Source organism: Furipterus horrens, unplaced genomic scaffold, assembly GCF_987537825.1.
Source record: "Furipterus horrens unplaced genomic scaffold, mFurHor1.1.pri manual_scaffold_3, whole genome shotgun sequence".
NCBI lineage: Eukaryota > Metazoa > Chordata > Mammalia > Chiroptera > Furipteridae > Furipterus > Furipterus horrens.
Genome location: NW_028327173.1, coordinates 76,049,423 through 76,062,304, shown reverse-complemented (window position 1 = coordinate 76,062,304; position 12,882 = coordinate 76,049,423). Strand labels below are relative to the sequence as shown.

General features: G+C 43.7%; 1 protein-coding gene across 4 annotated transcripts in view; it reads left to right on the top strand.

Moving 5' to 3' along the window:
* The window catches only part of CDKAL1 (CDKAL1 threonylcarbamoyladenosine tRNA methylthiotransferase), a 638,543-nt gene that overhangs the window by 623,469 nt on the left and 2,192 nt on the right, over positions 1–12,882 (top strand). Inside the window, exon 14 of one of the 4 annotated variants that reach the window (XM_090271745.1) lies at positions 8,616–9,191. The exons of the other annotated variants lie outside the window; for them this stretch is intronic. Coding sequence (XP_090127871.1) covers positions 8,616–8,639 — 24 coding nt within the window. The 3' untranslated portion in view covers positions 8,640–9,191. Of the gene's footprint in view, positions 1–8,615; positions 9,192–12,882 lie in introns of those variants that run through there. 4 annotated transcript variants of the gene reach the window in all.

Here is a 12,882-nt window from a genome sequence, read left to right as displayed (position 1 = left end):
AGATGTTTTGGCAAATATGTCTTCCCATTCTGTGGGTTGTCTTTTTATTTTGTTGATGATTTCCTTTGCTGTGCAGAAACTTTTTAGTTTGATGTAGTCCCATTTGTTTTTGTTTTTGTTTTTTTCTTTTGTTTCCCTTGCTTGGGACGATATATCCAATAAAAAATTTCTACGAGCAATATACGAGATTTTGCTGCCTGTTTTCTTCTAGGATTTTTATGGTTACTGGTGTAACATTTGAATAAACTCTGTTTATCCACTGTATGTGCTTGCTTCCATTGTCGAATATTAATTGAGTATAAAGGTGTGGGTTTATTTCTGGGCTCTCTATTCTGTTCCTTTGACCTTTGTGTCTATTTTTATGCCAGTATCATGTTGTTTTGATTACTGTGGACTTATAGTATAGTTTCATATTAGGTAGCATGATTCCTCCAGCTTTGTTCTTCTTTCTCAGGATCACTGTTGCTATGCAGAGTTTTGTATAAATTTTTGAAATATTTGCTCAGACTTCATAGTTCTAAGTGGGCCTCTCCGTTGTTTCTTTATTTCAAGGCTGTGTGTGTATATTTGTCTGTACATCTATGACTGATATTTAGTTAGCAGAAGAGAGACCTACCTAAATTCTAGAGTAATTTTCTTAAGTATGCCTAGTAAGAAAACCCCTTTTGAGAAAAAATAATAATAATAGTGAACAAGTAAAAATAAGTGTATCTCCAGCGAAGATGCCAGACCTCTGATAACATACCTTTTGGCAAAGCTTGCTACCTCTCATTTTTAGTAGAACGAGAGAGGTTATATATAAACAAATGACAATGTAGTGCTGTTGGCAAAGATTTGATACTGTGTTATTAATTCTAGATCTGATTCTCCTACCCTGCCATGCCACCCTTAGTTTTAGGAATGCGTAAGCTCATGTGAATACGCATTGGTGCTAAGTTAAAGATTAAGAAAGTTAAGGAAGATGAAGGTGTTCAGATAAAGCCCCACAGCTAGGGGGTTCGGAAGGCATTAGGAATTCTGAGCAGCCGCCTTTCGTTCACTCCTTGAATTCAGGGACCGGAGCAGCAGTTCGGTGCTGACCTGAAGAGGTGCTTCCTTCAGTTTATCTTTCCCACAATAAAATGGGATTATGATCAAGAGAGCCTTCTGATATAAAAATAATTTCCTATTCAAAGTAAACTTTTCAAAATCAGGAGATTTTGAGATTCTTTTTCTGATAATATACTATACAGCATAATATATATTCTATGAAAATTCCCTCACATTGATCATATATTTGGTTTTGATAGATTTTCTTCATAGGCCGTATGTTCAGGTTTTTAAAGAAAATATTCTAAACTCTAATTTATCTTGAGTTAGGAGCTATGAAACTATTTTTTTCTTCATCCCTGTTAGCGTCCACTTCAAGCTCTAACAGTGCCTCCAAGCCATGAGAAAACTGTACACATAAGAACTATTTTGAATCCACTAAAAGAAGTTGGAAGCCGAGTTGTTTTCGTATCTCTTGAGTCAGATGAAGAGAGATCTTACAGTAATAATTTATTGATGGGCTGATGCTGAGCTTTGGTTTTGGATATGATTATTTCTTTTTTTTTTTTCATTTGGCACAGTTCAAGTCAGAGAGCTGGGTGTTCTGAAAGGGAGGGGTCACCAAGATCATGCAGGGACATGTCAGACCTCTTCCTTGGGTGACCATCAAGGCAAAATTATTCAGAATAGAATCTGAAATGCATTTGATCATACAGTAAGTAGTTTAATAATTTATGTGTGGCCTTATTAGCAAAGCCTTGTGTTTACTCTGCTATCACCAAAATAAGATTAAAAAACAAGATTATAGTGATTTGTGTGTGTGTGTGTATACGTTCCAGTTTAAAATAATCTTCGCAATTCTAATGACCTGATAGCAATTACACATGTGAAGTGAGAGGGGGAGGGAAAATTAGATATAGATAATGTCTGATTTAGAATTGCTAATGCCCAAAAGTGATGCAGAAAGGATTGACAGTGCTGTGCTGTCACCATGTAACTCTGTGACAGAGGTTTTAAAATGTAAATGTTCTCCCAAAATAAATGAAAAAGTGCAATTGATTCCAAGTTTAATTTAGTGATTCTGTTCCATGCCAGAGTACCAATAATGCTAACGGACGATTCATGTTACATTATTTGCATAGCCTATTAGAACTAGAAAACACTAACATCTTTGGTTTGGAGGTAATTAGGCCATCCTAGTTATATGATATTAAGATGCTCCCAATTTGAGGAAGAGTAGAGAAAGGTAACTTGTCACCCTGAATCCCCTGTATGTCCTGGTAATCTAGTAATGACACCAAGCACGGGCCGAGGTTGTCTATCAATTTCAGGAAAGGAGCTGGCATGAGGAATGTGGTTTCAGGGCCCTGGCAACACCTGCAGGTGTCAGGGACAGAAGAACTCATTTAGAAGCTGCACTGCAAGATGGGAAGACAGGTGGCAACTCTCTTACAGGGATATCTTTTATTTGAGCAGAACCAGACCAACTGTTCCTCATTAAAACACATTTTGCAACATGTTCTAATGTGAGCAGATCAAGTATGTGTGCGTATGTTCAGAGAAAACTCAGCAATGTGCCATCTACAGGTCACATTTACAAACTCTCAGCATGGCTCACAACTACAAGACAGGTAGCGTGAAGAGTTTGTGCGTGACCTGAGGCTGGCCTTCCTGTAAAGTCCTCTGCAGAGAAACACAGAAATAACACCATTAGCCTCATGAGATTGGGCAGCAGTAAAGTGTGTTTGGTAGGAATCTTTATCTTGATAGTTATTTTAATAATTATGCAGTGGTTTGATTTTTTCTTCTTTCTTTATTCCGTTGGCAGCCGTCCGTCTCGAGAGACGATGGTGTAGCTTCTTAAGAGTCTATCTGCACCGCCGAGAATGGCTGTGCAGTCCGACTCGGGAGTGACACGGTATCTGTCTCCTCCCGTGTTGAATCGACATCTTGCGATGACGCTGGAGTGTCCTCTCCAGTGAAGCTGAAGCTACAGAGCCTGGGCAGGGTGATATGGAGGGTCTGCTGTTGCCCATGCAGCAGACCCCCCCTCTCTTCGCAGCTGAAGGGTCCAAGGGAAAGACGGAGTCAATACAGCTTGGCTTCAGGTGCGCCGCAGGAGTTGCCGGTGTTGACTACAACGTCAAACCGCCTTCGGGACTCCGGCTCCGGATTTTCTGTCGGGGTTTACTCCCTTAGCCTTTCCCCTGAAGAGGTATGCCGCAAGGCAGCGGAGGTTTTTTGGAGTCAGAGTTTTCCTTCTCTGATGTGCCCTGACTGGAAGATCAAACCAGTGACACTTAGCTCGCAGGCCGACGCTCAATCCACTGAGCCAAACCAGCCAGGGGATTCTTTCTTTATACTGCATTAGAAATGATAGGTTACTACCAAGTCTAAACTCAGTATGATTACAGCTACCTCGGCCAGTCTGCCTAAGCTCAAAGAAAATAAAAAGACTTAGCAGAAGCTGAGCCCTGAGCTTCAGGGTCACTAGCCATGGAGTCCCTGGGGGTGCCCTGTGCTCCTTCCCCTCTAAATGTGTAGAGCATTAGGCTTCTGTTGGAACGCGTTCTTCTGTACAGCTAGTCCAGTGCTGCCTGAACCAAGCACACTTTCTAGCAGGATAATGAGATCTTGGGGGATCACACATGCCATGAGTAGTAGGCACAAGGATGTACCCCCTGCCCAAGACATTCATGTCCTAATCCCAGGAACCTGTGAATGTGTCACCCCACAGGGCAAAGAGACTTTAAGGATATGATTAAATTAAAAATCTTGAGATTATCCTGTATTATCCCACTGGGTCCAATGTAAATCACAAGGGCATTTATATAAAAGCTTATGCTAGAGGCCTTAAAAATGGGGGAAAGGTCCACATTCAGGCAGCCTCTAGAAGCCGGATTTGAGACCCCAGGTTTGTGCTGATTTGTTAAAATAGCAATACAAAACTAGCACACTGTACTCTGCTCTGCTGGTAATTTCATATCCCCCTCGGGTGCTGTTTTATATTTATACTGTGTACCCTTGGTGATGTTTGATTTTGTGTCCCATTTACCTTACAGTCTAATAAATACAAGGATAGGTAAATTGCAGTTCATATGGAAAGACTGTTTGCTTATGTGTGTGTGTGTGTGTGTGTGTGTGTGTGTGTGTGTGTGTGTGTGTGTAACTAAGGAATATCCTTTCAACTTGCACCGTCCCCTCCCTGGTGCTGGCCCTGGGCGTGCATTGGAGAGGCAGGCCAGCCCCACTGTGAAGCAGTGCATGCGGGATCATGCAGCAGACAGCGGCAGACAGGCCGTGCACTACCGCTGATGAGCGCTGTGGTGAGAGCCAGCCAACAGGTTTTCCTGCTGGGGGTCCAGGGTGACTGACGCCTGAGAGAACAGTAAGAGCAGAAGGCAGGGAGTGGATAGTGGGGAGAGGGGGGAGGACCAGTTCAGGCGGGGCACGGAGCAAGGGCAAAAATGTTTTATGTATAGTTGTGGGGTTGACGGTGACTTTTTCCTTTTTAGTTCTCTTGTAAACAGCATTACAATAGTGTTAGACATTGATAGGAAAAGCAGGTAAAAATGGGTCCGTGGCACATCTGACAGTGGAATCCCTCTTCATAACTTGTGGAATCCAGGTTTTCCTTCTTATGTTGGGATGGTTTTAGTTTAGTGTCATTCCAAAAGGTTCACTCCACAGAGAGAGGGCCCAGGGAAGAAGGCGCAAAGCTTCTCCCTTACGGGTGAGTGCTTGTGAGGATGGTGCCCAGGACAGGACATTGTCACCTTGGGACTGCTGATGAGTGACATGGGTTTCATCTGTTTTTAAAGCCTTCTCCATTTTCCAAGCCACGCTCCTGGAAGATAATAGAACAGAGCCCTTTATTGAAACATTCTGTATTCCAGGCTCTCCGCCTGGGCTCTGGGCATATTATCTAAGCCTTTCAACAACATCTTCAGGTAGATATTGGTATCCCTGCTTCACAGAAGAGCTGATTAGGGTTAGAGAGCTTAACCCGGCTGCCCAAGGTCACACAGCTGATGAATGTCTGAACTTGGGGTCAGTTTCTGGTCTGTGGAATTTGAAACCTGTATCCCCTCATTGTACTGTGTGCCTCCTGATGACATGTGTAAGGAACAAAAATCGCTTAAATCAATTAATCATATTTGAAAAGCAAAATAGTGACTTTGTAATTTTGTAAATAAAGGATCTGCCATTTATCTTCCATGAGAACCACAGATACCATGGAATATGTTCATCTTATTTGAGTTTTAAATGTTTAAGATGCTTAATATACATATTTCATTTGATACTCATAAAAACCACATGATTTGCAAATACTAACGGTATCTCCATTTTAGGGGTGATTTTGAAGGGAGGCAAAGAGAGGATAGATCATTTGCCCAAAAATCCTCAGATGGAACTGGGATTAGAGCCCAGAGCCAGGCACCTAGGACTCCTAGAACGGGTCCCATGTGCACCTCAGGGTGCTCAGAGTGCTCAGGTTAAAGACCTCTTTTTCCCTCCCCCAGCAAGTAAATAATGGTTAGAGAAGGGGGAATAATCAGAGATGGACTGCTGTTATCATCTAACTAGACTAAATTTTCTCCACTCTCTTCATTTATCTTTAACTGATTGAAATCTGATCCCTAAAGTTTCTGAACATCAAAGTTGTTTCTGTTTTGCTTTTGTTGTATATACCTGGTTCTACTGTAACATGTTTATTACTTTAATAAGATTTGATAAAACTATACTTTCAAAAATTAGTAGAATATGTTTAAGAATTCGCCAGTTAGAGAGCAGAGATCTACAAGGGAAAGAAAGCCCGTGCTAATCAGTTAACACTTTATCAGCATGTCCTTAGTCTACTGTCACCAATACGGGGACATTTCTAACCTAACAAAAGTCATTTCCTACCTTGTTTAGATTCTGTTTTGTAAAAGGATTTCTAAATGGAATTTTATTTCTTAAAAATTATAAGTTTGAGAGCTGATGTCTGGTTAGTTTTATTAAGCAACAACTTTCTCATATTTGGTGCATTATTGTTTAGGAGGTTTAGGGATTGTTCAAGTCTTCGGTTTGCTTTCTAGAACTATTTACCGTAAGTTTTTCCCTAGTCAGTTACATACATCGTGGTGTGTGTGTGTAAACTTTTACTGTTGGTTATATTTCACCAATTTACCTATAAGGGCTTTTAATTTTCATTAGATTATGGAAATGCTACGTTATTTCCTACTCATGAATGCTGCTTCTAACTATGGAAATCTGCTATAGTTGTACATTTAGATATTTGAGCATCTTGGACTTTATGAGAAACTCCTTGCATTTCCTATATTTATAGATTACTTTTCCTTCTGCATCTCAGTGGAAGTGACAATTGAAAGGTACAAAGCTAGCTGCCTACTGATTACTGTGTCATCTGAGAAACTTTTTGGAATCTGATATTTTAAAACATATCAGGAGACTCCTTTACCCAAGCCCTTGGATTGGTGAAAGGTGAAGATACACAACAGAAGAAGCACAGTGCGGTGGAGACAGGCTATGCTTCCCTCTCCTGCTATTGTCAAGCTCCGACTGTTGTGGGCGCAGGGGGAGTGGCGTGGCAGGGCGGGCGGGCTTCCTGTGGGCTGCCTGTGCATGCTGCTGCTCTCCGTGTGACCCTGTGACGCAGACTCGTTCACGAGGAACAGGACAGAGGTTCAGCAGCAGGATACTTTTTATGGCTCCCTTGTGTTCAAATATGTTGAATGTTTGAGGGGTGGAGGGAAAAAATCAGCACCCAAGGGAAAGTGATTATGTTGAACACAAGCACAGATAATCCACTGTGGTAGTTTAATAGGTAACTTTTACATTTTGAGCAAAATTGTATGGCAAATGAATTGGGAGGAAGCAAGGAAGAAATTTTGAGAAACTATTGTCGAAAGTCCAGAGGCTGTTCTCAGGCTGAGAGCACAGGCACATTACCTGCACTGTGGCTTTGTGAAGCCAGATGTATTAGGAACCCAGCCAAATGCTTAATGCTGAAGACTCCCCTAGGCATGCCCAGGTTAGCCTGCTCCTGGCCTGGCACCAGTGCTCACTGAGCGGTAGTTTCTTGAATTGCAGGCGCAGAACCAAGGTCTGGCATTCAGAACAGTGTGGGGTGAGGTGGGGTGGGGCAGAGGTGGATTTTCCCAGAAGCTAAATAGAGCTGAGGTTTCAGGGCCTCACACTTTGAGGGACCCCCTTCCAAGGCCCTCTACCTAATTTTGTATTCTTTTTGTTGTTGTTGTTGTTAAAGAGAAGGCTTCAGGCCCCACAATACCTGGCTCCACCCCTGGGTGAGGGTGTCTGTGAACCTCCTGAAGTCAGACACAGGTCTGTGAGTGTGGCTGTGTGCACATGTGCTCGAGCAGTTCCACATTTCTCAAGGGGACAGTCTGTAGTCTTCGTCGGTGTCTCAAAGCCACGTGACTCAAAAATGTTAAACTCCAGCCCTGACTGGTATGGCTCAGTTGGTTGAAAGTCATTCTGCAGAGCAAAAGGTCACCAGTTCAATCCCCAGTCAGGGCACATGCCTGGGTTGCAGACCAGTCCCTGGTTGGGGCTCATGCAAGAGGCAACCAGTCGATATTTCTCTGTCTTTCTTTCTCCCTCTTCCCCTTCTCTAAAAGTAAATAAATAAAATCTTAAAAAATAATGAAGTTAAACTTGGGCCCAAGAGAAATTAATCATCCTCTTAGTTCTGGTCTTGTGAACCCAGACATAAGAAGTAATGGTTTGATTGCTAGAGGCAACAACTCATGACTCATGTGGAAAGAGTCACTGGACACTTTGATCACCAGACATAGGCATGTTTTTGATCGGTTCCATCTCGTCTGGAATACACACCTTATATTCATTCATTCACTCAATGGTCCATTTCATTCATTTCTAAACAGTACTGAGTACCCCTGGAACCAGCCGTGCAGCTTCCCAGAATCCAGAGATGAATCAGCGGCCTCGCTGCTTTTGAGGAGCTCACTGCTTCTCTCATTTCAGCTGAAGGACTGCATTCTGTCCCAGGGTTGCTATTTCTGTGAGTGCTCTCGGTGGGACTTTGAGGCTATTTTCTTTCAGTCAATTAAAATGAAAGCTTGTCAACATAGTTCCAGCTCCAAAATATCAGACAGAAAGCCAGTCTTACAGGAGGGAGGTCTCCCAGGGCCCAGCAGGTTGGAGGCACCACTGAGCCCCAGCCCTGTCCCACTGTCGGGGACGCAACTCCGTCTGTCCAGCATTGTGCCTCCTGGATGGGGCTCACAGTGCAGAGACACCCATGGGTGCCCTGAGGCCCAGATGCCTGCGAAGCACAGAAGCAAATAATGGTTTGACTCCCATCCCACTGAGAGATTTGCCCTTGTGGTTAACAGCTTTATTAATTTTTCAATTAGTCTCCTATAGTCAAAGCAAGAGTTCTTCCACATCTATTACAGGTAAATATTAGATGGTGGAGATTGGTTTGTAAAAGTCATCTTTATTTCCCCATTCCTACTATTTCTACCTCTCATGACCTACTCATCTGAACTCAAATTCTGTTGATTATACATCAGACGTCTTTTGTTTCATCTTTCCAGTGTTCTACCATCATCCTAACTTAGGGTATCTTCGTCTCCCACCTCATCAGTCGCCACTGCTGGCCCCTGGATTCCCTGCCCGCATTCTCTCCGCTCCCTTCAGCCCGCCCTCCATCTTCCTGCCAGAGTGACTTCTTGGAAGTGCAGTTCCAATGCTTCTACTGTGCACGGTGAGCTGCAGCTCCCACTTCCACACGAGGCCGGCAGCGTCGGCAGGAGGTTGCTGGAGAGCTTTGGAAGGGAAGAGTGAGCAAAGTGCAGTGGTTGTTGAAAGACGTTTTGTGCTTCTGTGGATTTCTTGTTCCTCCACAGACATGCCTGTGGTATATACTGCCTCTGGTTGCCCCACCTCCCCAACACTGTTTCTTCCGTCTAGTATTTGCTGTCCCCACCCCCACCCCACCACCATCTCCCAACATGTTCTTCAGGTATCAACAGGGGAGGTGCGAATTCTAAAGCCTGTACATAAGGTGGAAATACAAATGGAGTCAAAACTGCATTTTGAAACACCAGAACCACCCTGAGAGTGGTCAGGTTTCCCGTTTGCTCCTCTCCACACCCGCTAAACAGCATCAGGGAACGGAGGCTTCCTAAAAAGTAGTGAGGTCATGTCCCATAGCTTCTCATGCTCCCTCCAAGCGGGCTTTCCCCACCATTGCCGTGCATGGCACACAGAGCAAACGAGAGTAGTTATGTGGTGCATCACCGTAAATGGAGAGGCTGCATGTTGGGTGGATGCCTCTAGCCACCCAGACCCCTTCAAGACCCCCGAGGGTTGGGGACAGCTCTCCTGCAACAATGCCCGGCTGGGAATCTCTGTTGTAAGGAATATGTTCACTGAATAAAATGGCTTCCAAGGTTTTTTTTCTCTCTCTCTCATTCTCTCTCCCTCCCCTTCTTTGTTGCTGTTGTTGCTGAATAAATATGCTTGTATTGCTAAAAACTGGGTACATTTATGATACGACTCCACTTGACACAAATTCTACCCTTTATTAATTGTCTTCTCCATGAGTACTGTTTGTCTCTCATATAGATTATGTATAATATGGAAAATCATGAACTCATTCTGACCCTTCAAGGAAAGAAACTGATTTATACCTAACGTGCAGCCATCTGTCTCGTATTGGGTGTTTGAATATTTGAGGGTTGAAGGAGCAACCGAGTGATAGCTCCTTTTTTTATTTTATTGATTATACTATTACAGTTGTCCTGATTTTTCCCTCTATGTCCCCCTCCACCCAGCACCCCCTACTTCTTCAGGCAATACCTGCACCACTGTTCATGCCCATGGGTCATACACATACGTTCTTTGGCTACTTCATTTCATACACTATGCTTTACATCCCTGTGGCTATTCTGTAACTACCTATTTATACTTCTTCATCCCCTCACCTCTTCACCCATTCTCCCACACCACTCTCCCATCTGGCAACCATCAAAATACTCTCCATATCCATGATTCTGTCTCTGTTCTTGTTTGCTTAGTTTTTTAGATTCAGTTTTTGATAGATATGTATTTTGGCCATTTTATTGCTTATAGTTTTGATCTTCTTTTTCTTAATAAGTCCCTTTAACATTTCATATAATAATGGTTTGGTGATGATGAACTCCTTTAGTTTTTTTCTTGTCTGGGAAGCTCTTTATTCTGCCTTCAATTCTAAATGATAGCTTTGCTAGATAGAGCAATCTTGACTCTAGGCCTCTGCTTTTCATGACTTGGAATATTTCTTGCCAATCCCTTGTAGCCTGCAAAGTTTCTTTTGAGAAATCAACTGACAGTCTTATGAGAACTCCGCTGTAGTAGCTAACTTCTTTCCTCTTTCTGCTTTTAAGATTCTCTCTTTATCTTTAACCTTTGGCATTTTAATTATAATGTGTTTTGGAGTGGGCCTCTTTGCATTCATCTTGTTTGGGACTCTGTGCTTCCTGGACTTGTATGTCTATTTCCTTCACCAAATTAGGAAAGTTTTCTTTCATTATTTTTTCAAATAGATATCCAATTTCTTGCTCTTTCTCTTCTTCTGACACCCCTATCATGTGAATGTTGGATCTCTTGAAGTTGTCCCAGAGGCCACTTGTAATATCCTCATTTTTTTTTTTTATTCTTTTTCTTCTTCTTGTTCTGATTTTTTTTTTTCTTCCTTATGTGAGAAATGCTCACAATAAAATACCAGGACATGGACTTTAGCAGCAAAGTGAGGCGTTTATTCACAAGTCTACAGAGTCAGGTGCACAGCCAGCCAGGGGCAGGTGCGCTCAAAGTAAACAAAGAAAACTGGTTTTATACTAATTCAATTAGCTCCCCCTCCCTAACACCATTAGCTCCCCTTCCCCTCTTCTTCTCCCCCATTTCTCCATTACTGATTAATCTGGGTTCACAATCTAATGAGATTAACTACTTAACTCAGGGTGTGATTAACTAAGGGTCCAAGCCAAGGCAGCCATCCGTCTCGAGAGACGATGGTGTAGCTTCTTAAGAGTCTATCTGCACTGCTGAGAATGGCTGTGCAGTCCGACTCGGGAGTGACACGGTATCTGTCTCCTCCCGTGTTGAATCGACATCTTGCGATGACGCTGGAGTGTCCTCTCCAGTGAAGCTGAAGCTACAGAGCCTGGGCAGGGTGATATGGAGGGTCTGCTGTTGCCCATGCAGCAGACCCCCCCTCTCTTCGCAGCTGAAGGGTCCAAGGGAAAGACGGAGTCAATACAGCTTGGCTTCAGGTGCGCCGCAGGAGTTGCCGGTGTTGACTACAACGTCAAACCGCCTTAGGGACTCCGGCTCCGGATTTTCTGTCGGGGTTTACTCCCTTAGCCTTTCCCCTGAAGAGGTATGCCGCAAGGCAGCGGAGGTTTTTTGGAGTCAGAGTTTTCCTTCTCTGATGTGCCCTGACTGGAAGATCGAACCAGCGACACTTAGCTCGCAGGCCGACGCTCAATCCACTGAGCCAAACCAGCCAGGGTGTTAACTAAGGGTAATCTAGTTATAAGTCTATCTCCAACTTATTTGCAAAGTTATCTAACTACATCTTCCCATTTCTCTGTTTGGTGATGACAATCTTCCTGCTTTTGATCCCAGAGATATGTGTGAGGAGCTGCGGAATGACATTTACTTGCCCCTTTTCCATGATTCATCTTAATTATCTCCTACTGATTTGAGAGTCAGTGGCTTCTTTGTCCCTTACACTTATATTTCAAATCATCACTTTGATTCTTGGCGTCATCCACTCTACTGTTATTTCTCTGTAATCTCTTCCTTATTTCAATTAGAGAATCCTTCATTTTTGACTGGATCTTTTTATGCTGTTGCAGTCCTCACTAAGTTACTTGAGCATCCTTATAACCAGTGTTTTGAACTCTGCATGTGATAGATTTCTTATCTCCCTTTTGTTTGACTCTTTCCTGAAGTTCTGATCTATTCTTTCATTTAGGCCATGTTTTTTGCCTCCTCATTTTGACACCCTCCCTGTGTTTGTTTCTATGTATTAAGTAGAGCTGCAATGACTCCCTGTCTTGGTAACGTGGCCTAATATATTAGATGACCTGTAGGGTCCAGTGTCACAGCCTCCCTAATCACCCAAGCTGGGCACTCAAGGTTTTTCCTTCATGTGGGCTGAGTACACCCTCCTCTTGTAGTTGAGCCGTGATTGCTGTTGGCAAATCAGTGGGAGGGATTTACCCAGGCTAGTCAGCTGCAGGGATTGGTTGTAACCACTGACCACCAACTGCCACCCTCTGTGCAGGATCATCTCTGCAGGGGCAGGGTGGTTCTCCAATGTAGTCTGTAGCTTTCCATTGGGTACCAGCCATGTGATTTCCTGGGTGGTGCAAGCCAAGGTCAGCCCCCACCTGTGTTTTGCCCAGGGCCACCCTGCCTGAGCTATAAAGCAATCTGAGATGGCTTCTACTTGTGCTGGGCTTGGAGATTCCCAGGTGATGCCAAGCTGTGAATCTAGGCTGGCTGCTACTGGTACCTGGCCTGTGATAGGATTTAAAAGGTGTGCAGCAGAGCCAAGACTATTCATATGGAAAAACAGGTTGGGTGGGCCTGTAAGTTGGGTGGTTTGGAGTCTCTGGGGATCTCCAAGGTGGGTCAGTGTTAGCCAGGTTGATGGAGTCTCAGATAGGGCACCAGCTTGCTGGCTCTATAGGGGGAGGGTTTAGAAAAGGGGCAATGGCCTCTGCTCACCTTGATGCCAGATACTTCAGTTCCTCCCTGTATGTCACTGCTGCCTTTCATGCTGCTACCCTGGTGCTGGAGCTCAGAGGG